Source organism: Hibiscus syriacus, unplaced genomic scaffold, assembly GCF_006381635.1.
Source record: "Hibiscus syriacus cultivar Baekdansim isolate YM2019G1 unplaced genomic scaffold, ASM638163v2 tig00111941_pilon, whole genome shotgun sequence".
In the NCBI taxonomy this organism is placed as follows: Eukaryota; Viridiplantae; Streptophyta; class Magnoliopsida; order Malvales; family Malvaceae; genus Hibiscus; species Hibiscus syriacus.
The window spans coordinates 45,927-67,678 of record NW_024063217.1 but is presented as its reverse complement, the minus strand read 5'-3'; the positions used below and the strand labels follow the sequence as shown (position 1 = coordinate 67,678).

The 21,752-nt window shown below is 37.1% G+C and overlaps 1 protein-coding gene and 1 pseudogene across 1 annotated transcript; both read right to left on the bottom strand.

The window, feature by feature from the left end:
- Positions 1–4,958: 4,958 nt before the first annotated feature.
- LOC120173037 lies at positions 4,959–5,996 on the bottom strand. Its single transcript, XM_039180332.1, has 2 exons — positions 5,630–5,996; positions 4,959–5,560 (listed from the first exon to the last, which is right to left on the bottom strand). The coding sequence occupies exons 1-2, from the start codon at positions 5,815–5,817 to the stop codon at positions 5,251–5,253; spliced, it is 498 nt and encodes a 165-aa protein (XP_039036263.1). The 5' UTR covers positions 5,818–5,996; the 3' UTR covers positions 4,959–5,250.
- Positions 5,997–6,810: 814 nt separating this feature from the next.
- LOC120173139 lies at positions 6,811–21,665 on the bottom strand (annotated as a pseudogene).
- Between the last annotated feature and the right edge of the window lie 87 nt (positions 21,666–21,752).

Genomic DNA, 21,752 nt, shown 5'->3' with positions numbered 1-21,752 from the left:
CCGATGATTGTTTCCTTGTATCCTGAGGTAACCCTGTGAATTATTCTGACCACTGATCTTGTAGTCCCTTATAAGATTGCTCAATTGTTTTCATGATGATGATACAGTAATATGAATAAATGATCTCGTTTTACTGTTATAGAAACCTTTCATGAATTATTTACATGTTTTTATAATTAATGTATATAACCACACTTAACTAAATAAAAATGTAATGTAAATGCGAAAATGCATAAATGAAAAAATAACAATGCAAACTGTGCAATACAAAAGTAAACATAAAAATACAAATGCAAAGATGCAAAATGCAAAAATGTAAATGTAAATTATTTAAAATACCAGAATAGGACATCCAATTATATTAAGACTGCTCTTTTCTTTGATATTGAAAATAAATAAACATTATTATTTTAAAATATGTTTTAATGCATGATGTAAATGTAAATACAAGAGTAAAATGAAAAGACGCAAAATGCAAATGCCTGTATGAAAAGGTATTACTCAAGAGTGATCATCTTAGAACAGATTTCATTGAACACAAAAGTTTCCGTGCATCAAACAAAACTTTACATATAGGGGACAACTTTCGGTCCTAACTTCAACAAAACTTTATATATAGGGGATAACTTTCCCTCATAACTTCTCTAAAACCAAGTTAGTCTATCAACTTATGGGCCATATTGCTTGTCTAGACCGCAACTTCTTCCCTGATATTCTCTTTTTCCTTTATCTTCTATGTCACTTCTCAGAGTTGCTTGTTTTCCCTTGTAAGAGACCCTTTGTGTCCAAGAAGTTCTTGGATAAGATCTTCATATATGTTGCAGTTCTTTTTCAGTTTGGTGACCCCTGTTATCCACTCTTCTGGGGTATTTCCTATGCCAACATTTTGAAAAGCTTGACTGATATTCAGGAAATCTTCATGCATGGTTTCCATTTTGGTGCTCAATTTATCGTTTTCAATCTTTAAATGACGTATTTGAGCCCCGGACCTCAGCAAATCTTCCTCTTTCTATACACCCCTTCTGATACTTTTACCTTTTACCACTTTTGGTATTAATCTAGCAGGACCTTCAGTTACCAAACTAGGTCGATCATTTTTCACAAACTGTAAGGTTCCATGATCCAAAAGACTTTGGACTCGTCGTTTGAAGGCAAGACAATTCTCGATGGTATGTCCTTGAGCTCCAGCATGATAATCACAATAAACGTTGATGTCATACCAATTCGGATACGGAGGTTGGAACGATTTTATGTAGTACGGAGCCACTTGTCGTACTTCAAGTAGTTTCTCATATAATTCCTTATATGATATAGGAATAGTATCAGAATGAGAACTGCCTTTTTGTCTTGGATTGAACCTGAGTTTTAGACGTCGGGAGCAAACTAAACTTTGACTATTTCAAATTACATGATTTCTTCTCATCTCTGGGAGCTTTTACAGTTGTCACCATTTCTTTGGTATCTCCAGACAATTTATGAATACGAATGATGATTGAATGTAATTTCTTAAATTGGTTAAGATCCGAACTTCCTTGTATATCTGAGATTGTCGGGTTATGTTCATTGACATCTCTCTCTTTTTGTGCAGGGGTCTCTTTTCCTTTGGCCAAAACAGATATTCTACCCATCATCTTGGACATCTGCTCTCTTATTTATTGTATCTCCTTTTGCTCTTCAATGGGCATACGATCTTTGGGTACATAGCTCTCCTCTATACTCGGAGTTCCCTCAGGATGCCATTCCATGGTTGCGTCATATTTTGTTTGATCATAAAACTTTTTGTCTATTTATGATTTCTTTCCAATTTGATGAACAATCTTTCCAGTTAACACCTTTTGCTTATGCCATGATCATGTAATGCAAACAAAAGAAATCAATATAAACAAGTTAAAGTAAAATACAATGTAATAACAATAAAAAAATAAAATGAGAAAGGAAAAAATAAATTGGTTAGTACCAATTAATGGAAAGAAAAGATACTATCTATCAAGGTATAAATGGTATAAATCCTAACCTCATGCTTTCTAGTTCCATGCTTTGTTTGGAAAAAATAACCTAACTACATGATTTCTAGTTCGCATGCATTTATTCAAATAAATTAAAAAATAAAAAAAGTTATAACTTATTTCTCCTTTGTGTACACCTACGGACAGAGGTCCAGTACTGTCTTAGATCAGGAGAATTTTTAGGGTTTATTATATGCAAGGTTTTAGTTCTAGGAGTAAAGGTACTCGAACTGTCCTTGTTGGTGCCCCATTGGGATGCCAAACCCTCAATCCTAGTCCATCACAGACTTAAGCAGATCGAGTTCAATTTGAGGGGACATTTCTCTATGCCTGACACGGAGAATAAATTCTCACGAAGACATAGATCATATGACTCCCGAAAGCTACTTGCTAGGTCTGACACAGAGAATAAATTCTCACGAAGACGTCGCTTTCACTCCCACTTAAAAGGGGCAAGCTTGATTATAAAGCTTATGTTATGCAATGAAAGTGATGTGTGTGAGGAGAAATTTTCAAACCTCTGACAAATAAATAATGAAATTTAATACTTGAAAATAAAACATCATTAATAAAAAATAATTATATAAATATTATGAAAATAATAAGTATAAAAATTTTGAAAAGAAAGAATTATAAATTAAATATATGAATTTTTAATTTCTAATTAATAGAGACAATTTATAATTCATTTAAAAGCTTGACCAGTCCCCAGCAGAGTCGCCAAGCTGTCGTAACCGGTTTTCGTCCGGGCACGAAATTTTACTTGGCGGGAAAAGTGATGTGAATAAATGGTTTTTAAAATGTTTTGGGAGTCACCATCAACCTTTTGGGTTAGGTAGGTCGAATACCTAAAAAATTATCTTTAAAAGAGTTTTTAAGAAAACATCAGTTAAAAGATGGTCTGTATTTTAACCAAAAATTCGTTCTTTTTAATAATAAAAAGGGATTCGTGGTCGATTACATTTGGGGAAGGATTAACACTCCCACAACGCCCGAAATTGGTACTCATTAATTATAAATTGTCTCTATTATTGGAAATTTAAAAAATATATTTAATTTATAATACTGTTATTTCAAATTTATTAATATAGTTTTAAGAAAATATATTAATAAGATATTTTTTTACTTAGAAATATCATAATAGGACTTCTAGGTGCTTTAAGACAGTCCATTTCTTAATATTAAAAATAAATAAATATTAAAATATGATTATTTTTCTAAGAAAATAATTTAAATAAAACAATATGTATTTTCTGGTTTTTATAAGTAAGATATTTATTTATTTAAAATACCAGAATAGGACATCTAGTTGCTTTAAGACTGCCATTTTCTTTGATATTAAAAATAAATCAATATTATTAATATATATATATATATAAAAGACTAAGATAAAAATAAAATAATAATTAAAGCAATAATTAAAATATAAAAGTAATAACAAAATAATGTTGCAAATATATAATGATTAAAATAAAATAAATTAAAAGCAATAATATTAAATTGCAAAATGTATATATAAAAAAATCATGGTCAAAAACTAAATATAAGTGACTAAAATATAAAACTCAAAGCCCTAATTCAAAATACATAAAATATGGGTATTAAAAGTATAATTTAACCATAATAATATGTGACTAGAATATAGAAAATTAAAAAATATAGGTGTAAATAATAAAATAAAAACTTATTGTAAAAATAAATAATGATTAAATTATAAGCTATAAAACTTAAATGCTTTAACTCGAAATATTATAAAATTTGAGCGCTAACAGTGTGATTTAACCTATATTAGTTATTCGGGATTGAAATATTAAATATAAAAATATGAGGGACTAAATGTGGTATTTATCCTAAATACATATACTGGAAAGGACTAAATTATAATAAAATAAACTTACGAGACCAAATTAAAATAATTATAAATTGCTTTTAGTGACTAAATTGTAAAGATTACAAACATGTAATACTGCGGAAGAGGTTTACCCCTTAGGGAAATTACAGAAATACCCTCCCCAAAACGACGTCGTTTGGGAGAGAGTATTTAAACCCTTTAATCGACTTAAAGATCTAAAAACCCCAAAGTCAAATCTAACCTCTTTTTCTCCTAAAAACCCTTAAAATTTCCTAGATCTAGGTTTATACCTTCGGTTCTTCGGGGGTTCAACGACGGTTTGGAAGATTCCGATGGTTGAGGTAAGTTCCTTCTCTTTCTTCTTTTTTTCTTTTTGGTTTGATGTTGTGGGCTCTGTTTATTTGCCGTTGGTTGCTCTCGTCTCTGCTGTTTTTTTTTTTTGCTTGTTTGGTGGATTAGTTCCTCTCTGTCCCCTCTGTTTGCAGGTGTGGTCGATGGCTTTTGTAGCCATCGACGGTGTGGCTCTCGGACCGGTCCCATGGGTGAAGTTTGGTGAGTCACCGAACTATGTGGTGAGTCACCAAACTATGTGGTGACTCACCATATAGCTTCGACGTGGGTGGCTTCGTGGCGCTTCTAGAGTCTTCAGCGAGGCGGCAGCGTGGTGGCATTGTCGGAGTGGAGCACCTGGCAGTGGAGCGTCAGCATGGAGGCGGTTGTAGAAGATGAACAATTGGCTGGGGCGGCTAGAATCTTCAAGAAACCCTAGAAGGGTTAGGGTTTTTAGGGCCTGGTGGGTTGTTGTAAAATTGGGCCTCGTTTTGGGCCTAAAATGTAAATAAAATTATTTATATAATAATAATATATATTAATAATAATAATAATAAAATAATAATAATAATAATAAGATGATGAAAAAATTAGTGTCTACACATCTTTTTGCATAAGAAAGGATACGAAACCGGGAGCAAGATAATAGTTTAGGTCGAAACATTTGGGAAACTATCTCCATCCTAAATAACCATTTCTTATATTACATCCCTATTCAAAAAAGGTAATCTGGCAAATGCATCTTTTTGCAACCAAATTATTGAAGAAAACGAATACATTGATTCCACTTTGAAATATTTGTGTGTGCCCGTATAACTAACCTGAGATGTCTCAGAGCTATACTTCATCTTCTCTACTTACATAAGTTGAAAGTAGAGTCCTCTAACAACACTGAAACTGGTACTACTACATAATTTAGCTGACATTGAATCGTGAAAGAAATCTGAAACCATAAGATTTCAGCCATGTAGGTGGCTGCTTCAAGTCCTCCATGCAAGGGAAAAGCACCTTAATTCAAGAATTCCAATCAGCCATCCTGCAAATGGCTAATCCACCAATATACTATCCTTGAACTGAACTCAAATTCTTGTCTAGTTTCAGGCTGCTAATTTTCTGCTCCGTGGATCTGCTACATATGCAACCCGGAAGGGGATTTGCATAAAAATTCTCCTCTAGTCGTGGTGACTCTCGCGGCTGTCTTAGGCAAGGTGCTCCAAGCCTGTCACAGTGTAAATTCTGAACTTTCAAAGAGAACTGTTCCCAATATATTACAAGTCCAAGACATTGCATTATTATGTAAAAGACAGCTCTAGTCAGCGACAACTTCCTTGCTAACAGAAGCCCGAAAGTCACTGCTGGGTTAATGTGACCCCTGCACCATCATCCCCAGATTTATATTTCCAAGAAACTCGATCTAGTAAATGTGTATTATTTATTGTACCTGAAATGCCGGCAGTGCAGTAGACAAGAGCAAAGATCATGCCACCGAAAGCCTAAGCAATGCCCTGTATCCCTACAGTAGAACACTTGCTTGAAGATTTGACAACACCCATTACAGTTAATACTGTGATGTAGAGAAACAAGAAAGTGGCCACGAATTCTGCTATGCAAGCCCTGTAAAAGGACCATGAGGATAACTCGCCAGGCTCAAAAAGTGGAGCCGCAGGTGGTTCCTTGTAGTCCTTGCCATCTTGGCTTTGAGCAGCAGTTCCTATAGGCTGCCTCTCCCTGTACTTAATAGCTCCCAACCTCACATCTTCATTTTGTCCTTCCATATTTCTTGCGATGAAGCAATCAACTCTGGAATCATGGGCATATAATATATAGCTTTGGAAGGACGGAGTAGTTGTAGGCTGTAGCGTGACTTGGGGACAAAGATTGAGAGACCGTAAGCTCAACTCTTTTGTGCTTTGGCATTTGTTGAACACGAAAATGAACTATTCACTGTGGTGACATGACGTGCGACCAACCACTCCCTCATCCACGCTCCTTCAAAATATCGCTTCTTTGCAGGATATATGCATGTCTTTTCATTAACTTAATCAAACATGTTTAAAGAAAACAAGAAATAACTCCTACAATCTTAATGATATATACTATATATGTGTTTAAATTTTGATTTATATGATTTAAATACACTCTAAATTAAATTCAAATTGGCATTAAGATAAGCGTATTAACTCCTAGATATATAATATATTGATCAAAGTCATGTATCTTCATTAAGATACATGCAATAAAATTTAACAGTACATTGATCAAAGTTATGTATTCTGAATACAGATTAAGATAAGCGTATTAGATTAATATTGTGTTTCATAGGTATATATGATTCGTGTATTAAAAGAGGAAGATTAGGACATGCACATTTACCCCAAAATAGATTATGCCTTTTAGAAGTATTATACGGAGAGTCCTAATCCATGTATATAGCAGGTTTTGGATACCGTGGAATGGAATTGTAGATGCAATCAATATGGCAGTGTTCCAGCTTTCTTTTATATGTATTTTTGACATCAATCATTCAATCATCAAATTCGGTATGCAAACATAAATAATAATAAAAAACACCTTGGTGAAGAGAAAAATCTGTGTTTTGGTAGGTAGTCCTGGTGGGAATGGTTTGGGATAGAGAGGGTTGAAGGTTCAAGGATCGTAAATGTTGTCGCAAATGTTACAGTGGTCTGCAATCATTTGGCCATCACACTTCCCTCCTCTATCTTCAATCCTCTGCTTCTCTTGTTCCACAATTGAACTACATAGCTCTCGCTGCTTATATCAGCAACTGTGTCATCTGTCCACTTTGAGTCGGCCTCCGTTTCTGGCTTCTTAAACAGCTTGGCTAACTTAATCCAATCCACTGGATAAAAGGCCTTTGGTGGGAAAACTGTAATGTTACTGTATTCGGGGTTGTCTCTTAGTCTCTCCATCACCCTTGAAACCAAGTAGGGTCCATTGTGTCCCCACCTGTTCCCGTTAAAAGTGGTGGCATATTCCTGCAAGAATTCCAGCAAAACAGATGTCAAAGATCATAACTGCTCCATTTAATCTGGCCCATTTTTTTGTTACTTGGTTGATGCTTTGCGCGCCAATGGCATTCCTCAGCCCTGATAAATCTTTCAGGAATATGAAATCTGTGTCAAAGTAGACTCCTCCATACTTGTACAAAACCGCAAGCCTGATGAGATCAGACAGATGGTTGAATAAAGGAACTGAACCAGGGTCCATGTTGCCACTCTTCAACTCCTCAAGCCATGCTTCTGCTGGGGTATTCTTCACTAGAAAGGGCACGTCAGGTGTGACTGCAAGGACGTTAAATCCACGATCAACAAGTGGTTTCAGGACCCTGTACCCTTTTGGGCTGTCCAAGGAGCTCGACAAGATCAGCAAGCATCCATCTGGCGAGGTGCTGAACGATAATATTATAATAATTATAAAATTTTGATAAAATTTAATTATCATTTTAAAACAATTCAATAAATTTTAAAAAAAATTATAATGATTTGATAAATTTAATTATGAGAAAATAACCTCAGTGACCAAAAATCCCATATAATATACGATTTTAACCAACTTTTTCCGGATTTGCCAAAATGACCAACAAAATCGCAATGCGATCGCTAATTCGCAACGCGATCTCCATTATCGCAAATTCGCGTTGCATTTTCGCAATGCGATAGTTGAAAATCGCGTTGCGATGGTCTACAGTATCGTTGCGATTTTCCCAATTCGCAATGCGAATAAGTAAATCGCAACGCGAATTGGGAAATTCGCAATGCGAATAAGTAAATCGCAACGCGAATTGGGAAAATCGCAATGTGATACTGACTATCGCAATGCGATAATAAAAAATCGCAACGAGATACTTACTTTCGCAACGCGATTTACTTAGCGCCATTCGTATTAACGCGTATTTATTTTTCAAATTCCAAACACGTATTTTTTCTTAATAAATCGGAAAATGAACCGTCCACAGTAATCGCACGCAACTCATAACCTCAAACCCAAAAACACAACACTCAGTCCCATCTCCATCTCTCACTCTCTACGGCGAAATCCGTCCCCATCTCGGAAAATTTCCGTCCCCATCGCCGGCGAAATCCCTCACAACCATTCACAGTCAAAAACCCCTCACAATCATTCAGAAATGGAAAATCAACCTCCGAGGGTTAGTTTTTTTTTATTTTTATTTTGAAATTTTTGCATTATTTTAGGTTTTTCATATTGAGATTGATGATAAGTTTACTGGTAATTTCAATAATAGATTAACCATTTCACTTAGATTTATTATTAAATTCATTCGATTGCTGCCAATACTGCTAAACTGTTTAGCCTGTGAAGTTAGTATTTGTCTTTGCTTTGTCTTTTGGTTGAAGTAATGCAGAAGAAGAATAGTTTCGAGAATGAGAATCGCAACGCGGAAATGACTATCGCAACGAGATAATCGCAACGCGAAATAAAAATCGCAACGCGAAACCAAAATCGCATTGCGATTTTCATTTCGCGTTGCGATTTTCATTTCGCGTTGCGATTTTCATTTCGCGTTGCGATTTTCATTTCGCGGTTGCGATTTTCATTTCGCGTTGCGATTGTCTGGTCGCGATAGTCATTTCGCGTTGCGATTCTCTCGTTGCGATAGTCATTTCCGCGTTGCGATTCTCATTATCTCGTTGCGATTTTCATTTCAACCAAAAGACATAAACAGTGTTGCAAATTTTAGTTTCAAGAATAAACTACTATTTATGTTTATTGTTTTGTTTTTGGTATATCTTGACAGTGTAATTTTTGGTATATCTAACTTGGTATGTTTATTGTTTTTTTGTAGAAATTTTTTTCGGCTTCATTGACATTAAGGAATAAAGTTAGCCTAGCCACTACAATTGCTTCGAAGCTTTCACCTGCACAAAGAAAATTGTTTGAAGAAACCTGCTTCGGGCCATGGCTGAGAGTACAGCATCCGGGTGGAGATGCTAGTTTGACCCATTTGTGGCTTTAGACCATGACTAGCGATCTACCTGACAGTATACAACGTGGTGAGGAAGAGATATGGTTTCATTTTCCACCGGCGTATACTTGTTTTGGGCGGAAGGAGTTCTGCTTAATCACTGGTCTACGATTCGGACACGATGATGTAGGCCAGTACACTCGTCATATCACCCGCCCATCATGGTTATCCAGGGTTTTTCCTGATTAGTCAATAGAGAAGCCGAACTTACACATCGACGACATGAAGAAATTGTTTAATAAGAAAGATGGTTTTACTTGGATGAATGACGTCGATGTTGTCCAAGTATGCCTTCTACTACTTTTGTATGCCGGCTTTCTAGGCAGAGAGGCCAGACAACCTATTCCTCAGGAGCTAATATTATTGGTAGAGGACCTAAATGCATGGAATCTGTTTCCGTGGGGTTCGTATATATGGAAAGCTACCTGGACTAAGTTGTCGTCTGCCTTTGATGACCGCAAAAGTTTGCGGGGCGATGGGTCGAAATACACTTTGTCAGGCTTTGTTTGGGCCTTTAAGGTAAGAATTTCTATATAATGTTTTCAAAATTATAATTAATTATTTAACAATTACTAATGTTTGTTATTATATTGTTTGTAGATTTGGATATTCGAGGCTTTCCCCAGCATGCGGACATATGCATTAAAATCCTCAGATGATATTCCTAGGGCTATTTCCTGGAAGAGGAAACATATGTTGGATTGGGAAGACTTAATACCATATGCGACAATAAATAATGTAAGTTAACACAAATACTATCATATATAAACAAGTTATTAATAGTAGACGTTTAACTTTGTTTTAGTTTTTATATTATTAGGAGGCCAACACTCCATTAATGAGACTGACACCCACGGAGGCTGAGCTTGCCACTGATTGGTGGCAAGCTAGTCAGCGTTTTTTTGATGGCACGAATGATGAGCAGCCTCCACTTCCTCCACTTCGAGAGCCATCACCTCACCCAGAGCCATCACCTGATCGACCCGACTATACACCTCTACAACGAGAGCCATCACCTATCCCGTCACATCATCGAGTCTCTTCTCCACCATCACCTCATGATAGGCGACTGACAAAGATGCCACGACTTCTATCTCCCTGTTCTCCACCTCCACGGGATGAGTCAAGGGAGTTACGTGATGAGGTCAATGCCTTGCGTGAGGAGATCGGTACTCTACGCGATAACGATGGTGCATGGCGTGTGGAGGTGTCTACTTTACGTCGTGAGGTTGCCGCTCTACGTGAGATGGTAGTATCGTTGTATAATGAGGTTCATACTCTACGCAACGAGGTAAGTTTAAGATTTTCCATATTTAACTTGATGATAAATTTACTCGTAATTTCACTTAAATTAACCATTTCACTTAGATTGCTTGGTAAATTTATTCGGTTGCTGCCAAAAATGCTAAACTTTTTACTTTAACACTGTGAAGTTAGTATTTGTCTTTGTTTTGTCTTTTGGTTGAAAGTTTGAAATATATTTATCTTTGTTTTCACTGTTTAAATATCATGTCTGTTTATTTACTGATATTTGTATTTTTATTTAGCAGACCGATAAGGTGGATGCTTTACGTCGGGTTTTTCTTGCACGACAGAGTTCACGCATCAGACGGCGTGCACGTGCTATTAAGTCTCCGTATACCCCAATAGTGCGAAGACACCACAAGAAGAAGCCCGACTCGCCTATCATCCCTCAAGAGTCCACTCCTATCGTTGAAGAGGCCCCTATCATTCCTCGAGAGTCCCCTCCCACCGTTCAAGAGGCCACTGTCATCGTTGAAGAGGTCCCTCCCACCATTCAAGAGCCCGATTCACATGGCGTCATATGTAGGATTCTTGAGAAACCCTCTGACGTGCGGACATGATGGATTCAAGTTGGCTCTCGTATGAGTTACCGGCCAGTACCATACCGGTATCTGAAGAGGAGAGGAAACAACTACCGGACACAATTCTGGATAACACCCTTTGGGCTAAGACCGCAGTTGATTTTTATCTACACGAGCGAAGCCAGGGGTGTTTCACTGACATATGCAAGCTCAATGATGATATCTATTTGTTGCTTGATCGGTCTTGGTGGGGCGTATTATTAGGGGTCGAAGACAATGGCTATTTCGATGGAGGGGTAAGTCTTATATTTTTCTTATATTTTCATTTGATTAATTTGTTTAAAAATTAATGTAATTCACTAATATATGTATTTTTTTGTAAAACACATATCGATGCGTGGGTGTCACGTCTACTAATAATTAGGAAACTTAAGGAAAATAAAAAAAATACACGGTATACAATAATGCCGACGGCTTTTAACGCAATTCACTTGAAGAATCAACGAGATGAATCATTAGCGTTGGGCAATGGACAAGCTAAACTTTATCCTGCATGGTGGGAGGTCGATAAGGTTAGTGTTTATTTTAGATTGAGTTTAAAGGTATTCATAAATAAGTGCGCAAATGAATGAATTATTACTTATGATTGCAGGTGTTTATCCCTGTTTTGGAACGTAACCATTGGCTTCTCGTCGAGCTTCAGATCCCATCCCTTAAGGCAATAGTATATGACAGCATGATAAATTACATATCATTGGCTGATTTAAGAGATATTATTAAGGGATGGAGCTCTTATTTGGCTAAATACTTGGATGCGATAAATTATTGGACTCGTTCTGGAAACAAGAAGCCAAAGAAGCTCAATATTACAGTTAGCAGAGACGAGACCGCACCACAACAAACGAAAGGACCCAGAGGGGATTGTGGTCCTCTCGTATGCTTGGCGTTGGACCGTTTGATCACAGGAAGTATAAAGTATCTACCTCCCACCGATATAGATAGAGCTGCAGTAGGCTTGTGGTTTCGACATTATATGGCTAGATCGATATATACGAGACGCTGCCTACCTGCATCCGCTTTATAAAAATGTCCATAAACAATTGGTATGTTTATAGGCTTGTGGTTTGAAAATGTTTGGTTAAGTACCTAGAATTCAATAATTTGCTGTTTGTAGGTTTTAGATGTGTAGAAAGTGTTGTTTGAGCAAATGTTTGGTTTATGCAGGTTAATCTCAGAAGTGAGCTGCGTGAAAATGATGTATGGCTGCAAAAGTTGATTCAATAGTAGAAGTGTTATTTTCTCTAATAATTATTGCTTATTTTTTATTGTTTAATTGATTTGTAAAAGGTGATTTGTAAAAGTTGATTTGTTTAATTGATGTTAACATAATTCTTATTTGTGCTTGTTTAATTGATTGAAATGTAATGGTTGATTTTGTTGATTTCAATATGCATTATGTTAAAGGCAAAAAGTACTATCGCAATGCGAAATGAAAATCGCAACGAGAGAATCGCAACGCGAAAATGAAAATCGCAACGCGAAATTAAATTCGCGTTGCGATTTTCATTTCGCATTGCGATTCCCTCGTTGCGATTTTCATTTCGCATTGCGATAGTAATTTCCGCGTTGCGATGGACATTAAGATGATTGCCTATTAAGTGATAACAACTGGAACAGATCATAGCAATTTTCAAACTCAAGTTACTAATACATGCCTAACTAAAATGTTAACAGTTCACACAAAATCTACATAATACAACGTTTGCATTTAAAAATCACCTAAGTTAACAGACCCAAAAGGTGAAGCCAGTTGTGATTGGGATTTTAAAGATGATTGCGATTTTGATTGCCTTTTCTTGACACCATATGAGCTTTGGATTTTGATGATGATCCATATTTTGGTAGAGGAAAAGATGATTTGATGGCACTGGTGATCCACATGTCAACCTTGTATGACCACTTTCCTTGCACCGACTACATGTCGATCTCTTCTTCTCTTCACCCTTAGACTGTATACGATCGTGACTTTTTGGTCGGCCAGGTAGCCTTCTATCCATGGTTGGTGGCAAAACTGTTTGTAAGTCATCTGGTATGTCCCACTCAGAAGGATGTGAAATAGGGTAGACAATCTCGCATAAGTCTGTCGATATACTTCTGTAGTGTAGCAATCCATAGCGTATGTGCTTGAATCATCTTGGTTTAGATGAAGAGCAACTTTTATAACATGGCCACATGGATAACCAGATGTTTCCATTTCATACAACTACACGTCCTTGCATTTAGATCGACAAGCCCATTTAAGTTATTATCCAGTACTTCAAACAAAGTGTTTGAACATGGTTCAACTCTCCATGACGTTGACTTCACAACACGTTTCGTTATCTTTTTTTCAGTCCATGGTGTAACACGATGTTCCAATGTTCCTGTAAATTTAAATAAATAATACTTAGTAAAATATATCCCAATGTTCCTGTAAATTCAAAGAAATAATACCTGCATGGTTTCTTTTTTGTAGTACCACTGTTGAATAGAGGCTCGAAAAAACTCCATTAACATAGTAATGGGTAATTTCCGGGAATGACGACTTAGAGCGTTAATTGATTCTGCACTATTAGACGTCATGAAACCATATCTTGCTCCAAGTTGATGTACTCTTGACCATCTTTCAAACCCGACATCTTCTAGTGTTTGAGCACACTGAGGCAAAACACGTCTTAAACAGTTTATATGCTTATTGAAATCCACTTCCCGATAAGCCTTTACAGCCTTCCAGTATGTCCATTTGTGTTTTTTTATACCAGCAGACCTTGATTTTAGATTTCTATACAAATGAACACCACAAAGTCCATGAAAAGCATCTGGGAAACACCTTCTAACAGCGTTGTCAATTGAGTTTGCCCTATCGGATATGATTGTCAGATTGCTAATAGGACCTATGCAATCCCTAAGATGCCCCATAAACCATGTCCATGAATCAGAGGTTTCAGATTTGCCAACCCCGTAAGCTATTGGCAATATCCCATTGTTAGCATCCATGGCTACTGCTAATAAGTTTACTCCAAGGTATCGACCTTTCAAATGTGCTCCGTCAACTATAATAACTGGGCGCATGCAAGTAATAAACGAACGAATCTACAAAATAATATACACAAGAAATATAATCATTTAAATTTTAAATGCATGTAACTAACAGAAATGAGTCAACAGAATTATATTGATTTACTAACCGCAACACCAATGGCGATAAACAGCAACTCAAAGCGTCCATCTCTATCTGTTTTGATATGAGTTACCGACCCAGGATTTTTCAGCTTAAATTATGACAATAAGCCGGCAGTTGGGCAAACGATGCTTCTGGCGACCCCCTCAACAATTCCAAGGCATAACATTTGGCTCTCCAAGCTTGAGAATATGATATACTAATCTTGAACCGAGCATTCATGTCAGTCATAATTTCATGTCCCCGATATACCCTGCCATTCAAAAACATTAACTCAGCCAGAAAACCACCCAACACTTTTTTGTTTGCCTGTCTATGGTGAGGAAAAACTTGGGTTCTTGAACATGTATGTTTATCAATAAAGGTCCTAACTTGAAACATTGCGCAATATTTTATCCTCTTTGCAATCATACGCCACGTAGTTTTTGTCAATCGTACACCTTGTTTCGAAACGATCTTTGCTTGATTTGTTAACTTTTAGTTGATAGCCATCTTCCACACATTTCGTATACAAAGCTATCTTCAAGTCTTCCTTTGTATCAAAACAATCATCTTTCTTGATACGAATAACTTTTGTGTAACAATCAACTGCTTTCTTTGCCAACTCTTCTTCCGGTAACTGAAGTAATTCTGGCATATTCCAGTTATACTCCCGTGGCATTTTCTTTTCTTCGGGGACTTTTTCTTCTTCTTTTTCTTCTTCGGGATTATATGAATTACAGAATGGATGTTCAACATGTTCATTCACAGTCGTAACTTCCTCCTCATTATCATCAACAACATCTTCCTCGACAACGGGTGTTTTATCATCAAAATTCGGGTATTGACCAATATCAAAATCATTACACGCAGGGTCTGTTTCTTCTTCTGAAACATCATCAAAATTCGTGTATTGACCAATATCAAAGTCCGGGTATTGACCAAGATCAAATTTCGAATACTGACTAGTACTCACAATTTTTTCTCTTGGCTCATCATCGTCTAATTGGTCAATACGAAAACCGGAATTTGGTGCTGAAAGTTGATTTGGATTTGGATTAGAGAAAGGCTGTGGGTTTTGAGACCCACTTAGTTGATTACTACCCGCTACTGACCCAACAATACTACTTCTAGGTTCAACAACATACAATGTAACATCATCACTTGAAACATTAATGTAAGCAATGAATCGTTCAACATCTTCATTGTCGGTTAACAAATAAACTTTACCATTTCTCTGATAAGATAGCCTAAATCCACTTAGGGGCTCTAAATTCAATTTTTTTGAAACACGTAACATTAGGGTTTCATAAGTTAACTTCTTTAATGACAGTTTTAGTTGAAGATTCATGGGTAAAGGCATATATTGTAAAACACCATGAACATTCTCCCATGACCCTCCAAAACACAAATCTATCCAAACATGATCAACATTAGATGATTTCATGGTTGTAACTAAACAAACGAGATGCGAAACTAAGACCTGTTGCCGGATGGGGAAGGATGTCGTTGGATATTGGAACGGATGTCGCCGGAGAGAGTGATAGATGGAGATGGAATGAGTTGCAATTTAGGGATTTAGGTTATGAGTTGTTGCTGCTGCGTATATATACATACACAAAAAATTTGGCTTGCGAAACTAAAACCTGTTGCGAACTTTGAAACTCGCATTGCGATTCTGTATTATCTCGTTGCGAAAGTCAGAATCGCGTTGCGAAAGGCAATCATTTGACCATCGCAATGCGAACTGCAAATCGCAACGATAGAATCGCAATACGAAATGAAAAAGGCAACGAGGATTAACATGCATAAACTTTTAACAATTATTATTGAATTCTAGGTACTTAACCAAACATTTTCAAACCAAAAGGAGTATATATGTTAACAAAACTTGCATTATGTGTATTTTATGTGTGCACTTTTAACATTTTCAGTTAGGCATGTATTAGTAACTTGAGTTTGAACATTGCTATGATCTGTTCAGTTGTCATCACTTATTAGACATTCATTTGACTATCGCAATGCGAAAATGGTTATCGCAACGAGAAAATCGCAATGCGAAATGAAAATCGCACTGCGATTTTCTCGTTGCGATAACCATTTCGCGTTGCGATAGTCTGTTTTGCCTTCAACATAAAGCAGATTGAAAATCAACAAATCAACTATTACATTTCAACACAAATTATGTACACATCAATTAAACAAATCAACATTTACAAATCAATTAAACAATCAAAAAATAATAATAATTCTTATTTCTTCATCAATTATTGAATCAAGAATCAACAACTTTGTGACCCCGTACATCCATTTCACGCAGCTCACTTAAGGATTAACCTGCAGAAACCAAACATTTGCTCAAACAAGACTTCCTACACATCTAAAACCTACAAACAGCAAATTATTGAATTCTAGGTACTTAACCAAACATTTTCAAACCAAAAGGAGTATATATGTTAACAAAACTTGCATTTGACTTACCAATTAACAATGGACACTTTCATAACGCGGATGCAGGTAGGCAGCGTCTCGAATATATTGCTCTAGCCATATAATGCCGAAACCACAAGCCTACTGCAGCTCTATCTCTATCGGTGGGAGGTAAAAACTCTGTGCTTCCCGTCGTCAAACGCGCCAAGCAAAGGCATACGAGAGGACCACAATCCCCTCTGGCTCCGGCAATTGCTGTGGCGCGGTCTCGTCTCTGACAACTGTGACATTGAACTTCTTTGGCTTCTTGTGTCCAGAATGATCCAATACTTAATCCCATCCAAGAATTTAGCCAAATGAGAGCTCCATCCCTTGAAAATATCTCTCAAATCAGACAGTGATATGTAATTGATCATGCTGTCATACACTATTATCTTCAGGGATGGGAGCTGAAGTTGGACGAGAAGCCAGTGACGACGTTCCAAAACAGGGATAAACACCTGCGATCATAAGTAATAATTCATTTATTTGCGCACTTATTATTTATTAACACCTTTAAAAAATTTAAAAAATAAACACTAACCGTATCGACCTCCCACCATGCAGGATAAAGTTTAGCTTGTCCATTGCCCAACAAAAATGATTCATCTCGTTGATTCTTCAAGTGAACTGCGTGAAAAGCCGTCGGCATTATTGTATATAGCGAATTTTTTTTATTTTTCCTAAGCTTCCTTATTATTAGTAGACGTAACACCCATGCATCGATATGCTGTTTTACAAAAAAATACATATATTAGTGAATTACATTAATTTTTAAACAAATTAATCAAAATCATATATAAGACAAATATAGTCTTACATCCCCATCCAAATAGCCACTGTCTTCAACCCCTAATAGCACACCCCACCAAGACCGATCAAGCAACAAAAACATTTCATCGTTGAGTTTGTTGATGTCAGTGTAACACCCTTGGCTCCGCTCATGTAGATAAAAATCAACTGCGGTCTTAGCCCAAAGGGTATTATCCACAATTGTTTCCGGTAGTTGTCTCCTCTCCACTTCAGATACCGGAAGGGTACTAGCCGGTAACTCATACGAGAGCCAACTCTCATCCATCATGTCCGGAACCGGTGGGGGTTTCTCAATACTTCGATATATTACCCCATGTGAATCGGGCTCTGGAATGGTGGGAGGGACCTCTTCAACGATGACAGTGGCCTCTTGAACGGTGGGGGGAGAATCTTGAGGGAGAATAGGGGCCTCTTGAACGATTGGAGGGGACTCTTGAGGGATGACCGGTGAGTCGGGCTTCTTCTTGCGGAGTCTTCGCACCATTGGGGTGAACGGAGACGTAATAGCACGTCCACGCCGTCTGATGCGTGAACTCCGTCGTGCAAGGAAAACCCGACGTAAAGCATCCACCTTATCGGGCCGCTAAAAAAAATTAATACATAAATCAGTAAATAAACAGACATGATATTAAACAAAGACAAATATGTTTCAAACTAGCATTGTATTCACCTAAATCATTATTCTATCATAGTTCACAAAATGCTCAGATAACATTCCAGAAGTAAGCACTTATATAAACATTTAAAAGGACAACATATATAAACATTCAGAAGAAGAATATTTTACTTTCGCAACACGAAACTTAAAATCGCAACGCGAAATGACTATCGCAATGCGGAAATGGCTATCGCAATGCGAAATGAAAATCGCAACGCGAAATGAAATCGCAACGACAAAATCGCAACGCGAAACACAAATCGCATTGCGATTTTCATTTCGCGTTGCGATTTTGTCGTTGCGATTTTCATTTCGCATTGCGATAGCCATTTCCGCGTTGCGATAGTCATTTTCGTGTTGCGAAAGTAAACTATTCTTCTTCTGCAAATTGAAACTTGAATGGATTGCATTACTTCAACCAAAAGACAAAAACAAAACCAAAAACAAATACTAACAAAAACAGATTGGCAGCAACCGAATGAATTACGAGTATGAAAAATCTTAAACTTACCTCGTTGCGTAGAGTATGAACCTCATTCTGCAACGATGCTACCATCTCACGTAGAGCGGCTACCTCACCGCGTAATGTAGACACCTCAACACGCCATGCACCATCGTCTTTGCGTAAAGTACCGACCTCCTCATGCAAGGCATTGACCTCATCACGTAACTCCCCTAACTCATCCCGTTGAGGTGGAGGTGGAGAACAGGGAGATAAACGTCGTGACATCTTTGCCGGTCGCCTATCTTGCGGTGATGGTGGAGAAGAGGCTCGATGATGTGAAAGAATAGGTGATGGCTGTCGTTGTGGAGGTGTATAGCCGGGTCGATTAGATGATGGCTCTAGGTGAGGTGATAGCTCTGGGCGAGGTGATGGCTCCCGAAGTGGAGGCTGCTCATCAACCGTTCCATCAAAAAAACGCTTACTAGCTTGCCACCAATCAGTGGCAAGCTCAGCTTCCGTGGGTGTCAGCCTCTGTAGAGGAGTGTTGGCCTCCTAACAATATAAAAGCTTAAACAAAGTTAAATGTGTACTAGTAATAACTTGTTTATAAACATATGGTAGTATTTATGTTAACTTACATTATTTATTGTCGTATACCGTAGTAAATCTTCCCATTGCAAGGTTCGTTTCCTCTTCCAGGAAATAGCCCTGGGAATATTATTTGAAGTTTTATTGCATATGTCTTCATGGCGGGAAAGGCCTCAAATATCCAAATCTACAAACAATATAATAACAAACATTAGTAATTGTTAAATAATTACTTATAATTTTGGAAACATTATATAAAAATTCTTACCTTAAAGGCCCAAATAAAGCCTGTCAAAGTGTATTTGGAACCATCGCCATGCAAACTTTTTCGATCATCCAAGGCAGACGATAACTTATTCATGTAGCTTTCCATAAATACGAGCCCCACGGAAACAGGTTCCACGCATTTAGGTCTTCTACCAATTTGATTAGATCATTTGGAATAGGTTGTCTGGCCTCTCTGCCTAAAAAGCCGGCATGCAAAAGAATTAGAAGGCATACTCGGACAACGTCGACGTCATCCATCCGAGTAAAACCATCTTTATTATTCAAAAATCTTGTCAGGTCTTCTACGTGTAGACTCGGCCTCTCCAGCTCAGGAAAAACCCGGGATAGCCATGATGGGCGGGTAATGTGTCTAGTGTACCGACCTACATCATCGTGTCCGAAGCGTAGACCGGTGATTAAGCAAAACTCCTCCCGCCCAAAACACGTATACACCGGTGGAAAATCAAACCATATCTCTTCATCACGACGTTGTATAGTCTCTGGTAGATCTCTAGTCATGGTTTGAAGAAACAGGTGTGTCAACATCGCATCTCCACCGGGATGTTGTACTTTCAGCCATGGCCCGAAGCATGTATCCTCAACATTTTCTTTGTGCAGGTGAAAGCTTCGACGCAATTGTTTTGGCCAGGCTGACTTTATTTCTCAAGGTCAATTGAGCCGAATAAAAGTTCTACAAAAACAATAAACATACTAAATTAGATATACCAAAAACTACACTGTGAAGATATACCAAAAACAATAATAAACATAAATAGTAGTAGTTTATTCTTCAAACTTAAATATGCAACACTGTGAATTTCGTATTTGTCTTTGTTTTTTGGTTGAAGTAATGCAATTCATTCAAGTTTCAATTTGCAGAAGAAGAATAGTTTCTGAAAATGAAAATCGCAACACGAAAATGACTATCGCAACGAGAAACTAAAATCGCGTTGCGATTTGCATTTCGCGTTGCGATTCTTGGTTGATTTAATAAGCAATCTAAGTGAAATGGTTAATCTATTATTGAAATTACCAGTAAACCTATCATCAATTTCAATATGAAAAACCTAATAATAATGCAAAAATTTCAAAAAGAAAATAATTAAAAAACTAACCCTCGTTGGTTGATTTGGTTGATTTTCCATTTCTGATTGTGAGGGTGGCTCTGAGAGATTTAGATAGATGGATTTCGCCGGAGATGGGGACGGATTTCGTCGGAGATGGGTGAGAGAGTGAGAGATGGAGATGGGACTGAGTTGTGATTTTAGGTTTTAGGTTATGAGTTGCGATTACGGGATATACTGTGGACAGTTCAGTGTTCCAATATATTTATATTCATGTTTGGAATTTAAAAATAAAATACTTGGCCATGATACTAATGGCGCTTTGAAAATCGCATTGCGATTATGTATTATCGCGTTGCGAAAGTCAGTATCGCGTTGCGAAAGTAAGTATCTCGTTGCGATTTTTTATTATCGCATTGCGATAGTCAGTATCGCATTGCGATTTTCCCAATTCGCGTTGCGATTTACTTATTCGCATTGCGAATTTCCCAATTCGCGTTGCGATTTACTTATTCGCATTGCGAATTGTGAAAATCGCAACGATACTGTAGACCATCGCAACGCGATTTTCAACTATCGCATTGCGAAAATGCAACGCGAATTTGCGATAATGGAGATCGCGTTGCGAATTAGCGATCGCATTGCGATTTTGTTGGTCATTTTGGCAAATCCGGAAAAAGTTGGTTAAAATCGTATATTATATGGGATTTTTGGTCACTGAGGTTATTTTCTCTTTAATTATTATATATCAATATTATTCCTTTTGAATATCTATCACTTTAGAGTATTTTTCACCTAAAAGTACATTTTTATTCGAACTCGTAACCTTTTATACAAAATTTGTTGACAAAAACGTATTAGATGTCCCTATACTTTTGGGGAAAAGAACCAATGTGGTTCTTGTATTATTTTTCACCCAATGCGGCATTTCAACTCAGAAAATTAGTCCAATGTGACCCTTTAACAAACGTTTTTCATCGTTATCGTTACGATACTGATGTGACAGTCCACGGTGTTGACATGACAACCCACAGTGGTTGTTTTTCCAAAAGTATAAGGGCCGCTTATTCATTTTTTTCCCAAAATCTTTTTAGATTAAAAGGGACAATGACTGTAAAAGTAATTCCTGTAAGGGAACGTCATGGGTTCGAATATGCATGGGAGGTGTACATTCGAGTGATAAATCCTTAAAGAGTTATCGGACATCTAAAGAAATATAATACCAGCCAA

Bases quoted from the DNA above. Each gene is read 5' to 3' on its own strand.
- LOC120173037 (XM_039180332.1), bottom strand. From the start codon at position 5,817: ATGGTCCTTTTACAGGGCTTGCATAGCAGAATTCGTGGCCACTTTCTT. The intron at 5,561-5,629 runs GTACAATAAATA...ATGATGGTGCAG, and splicing joins CTGCACTGCCGGCATTTCAG to GGGTCACATTAACCCAGCAG.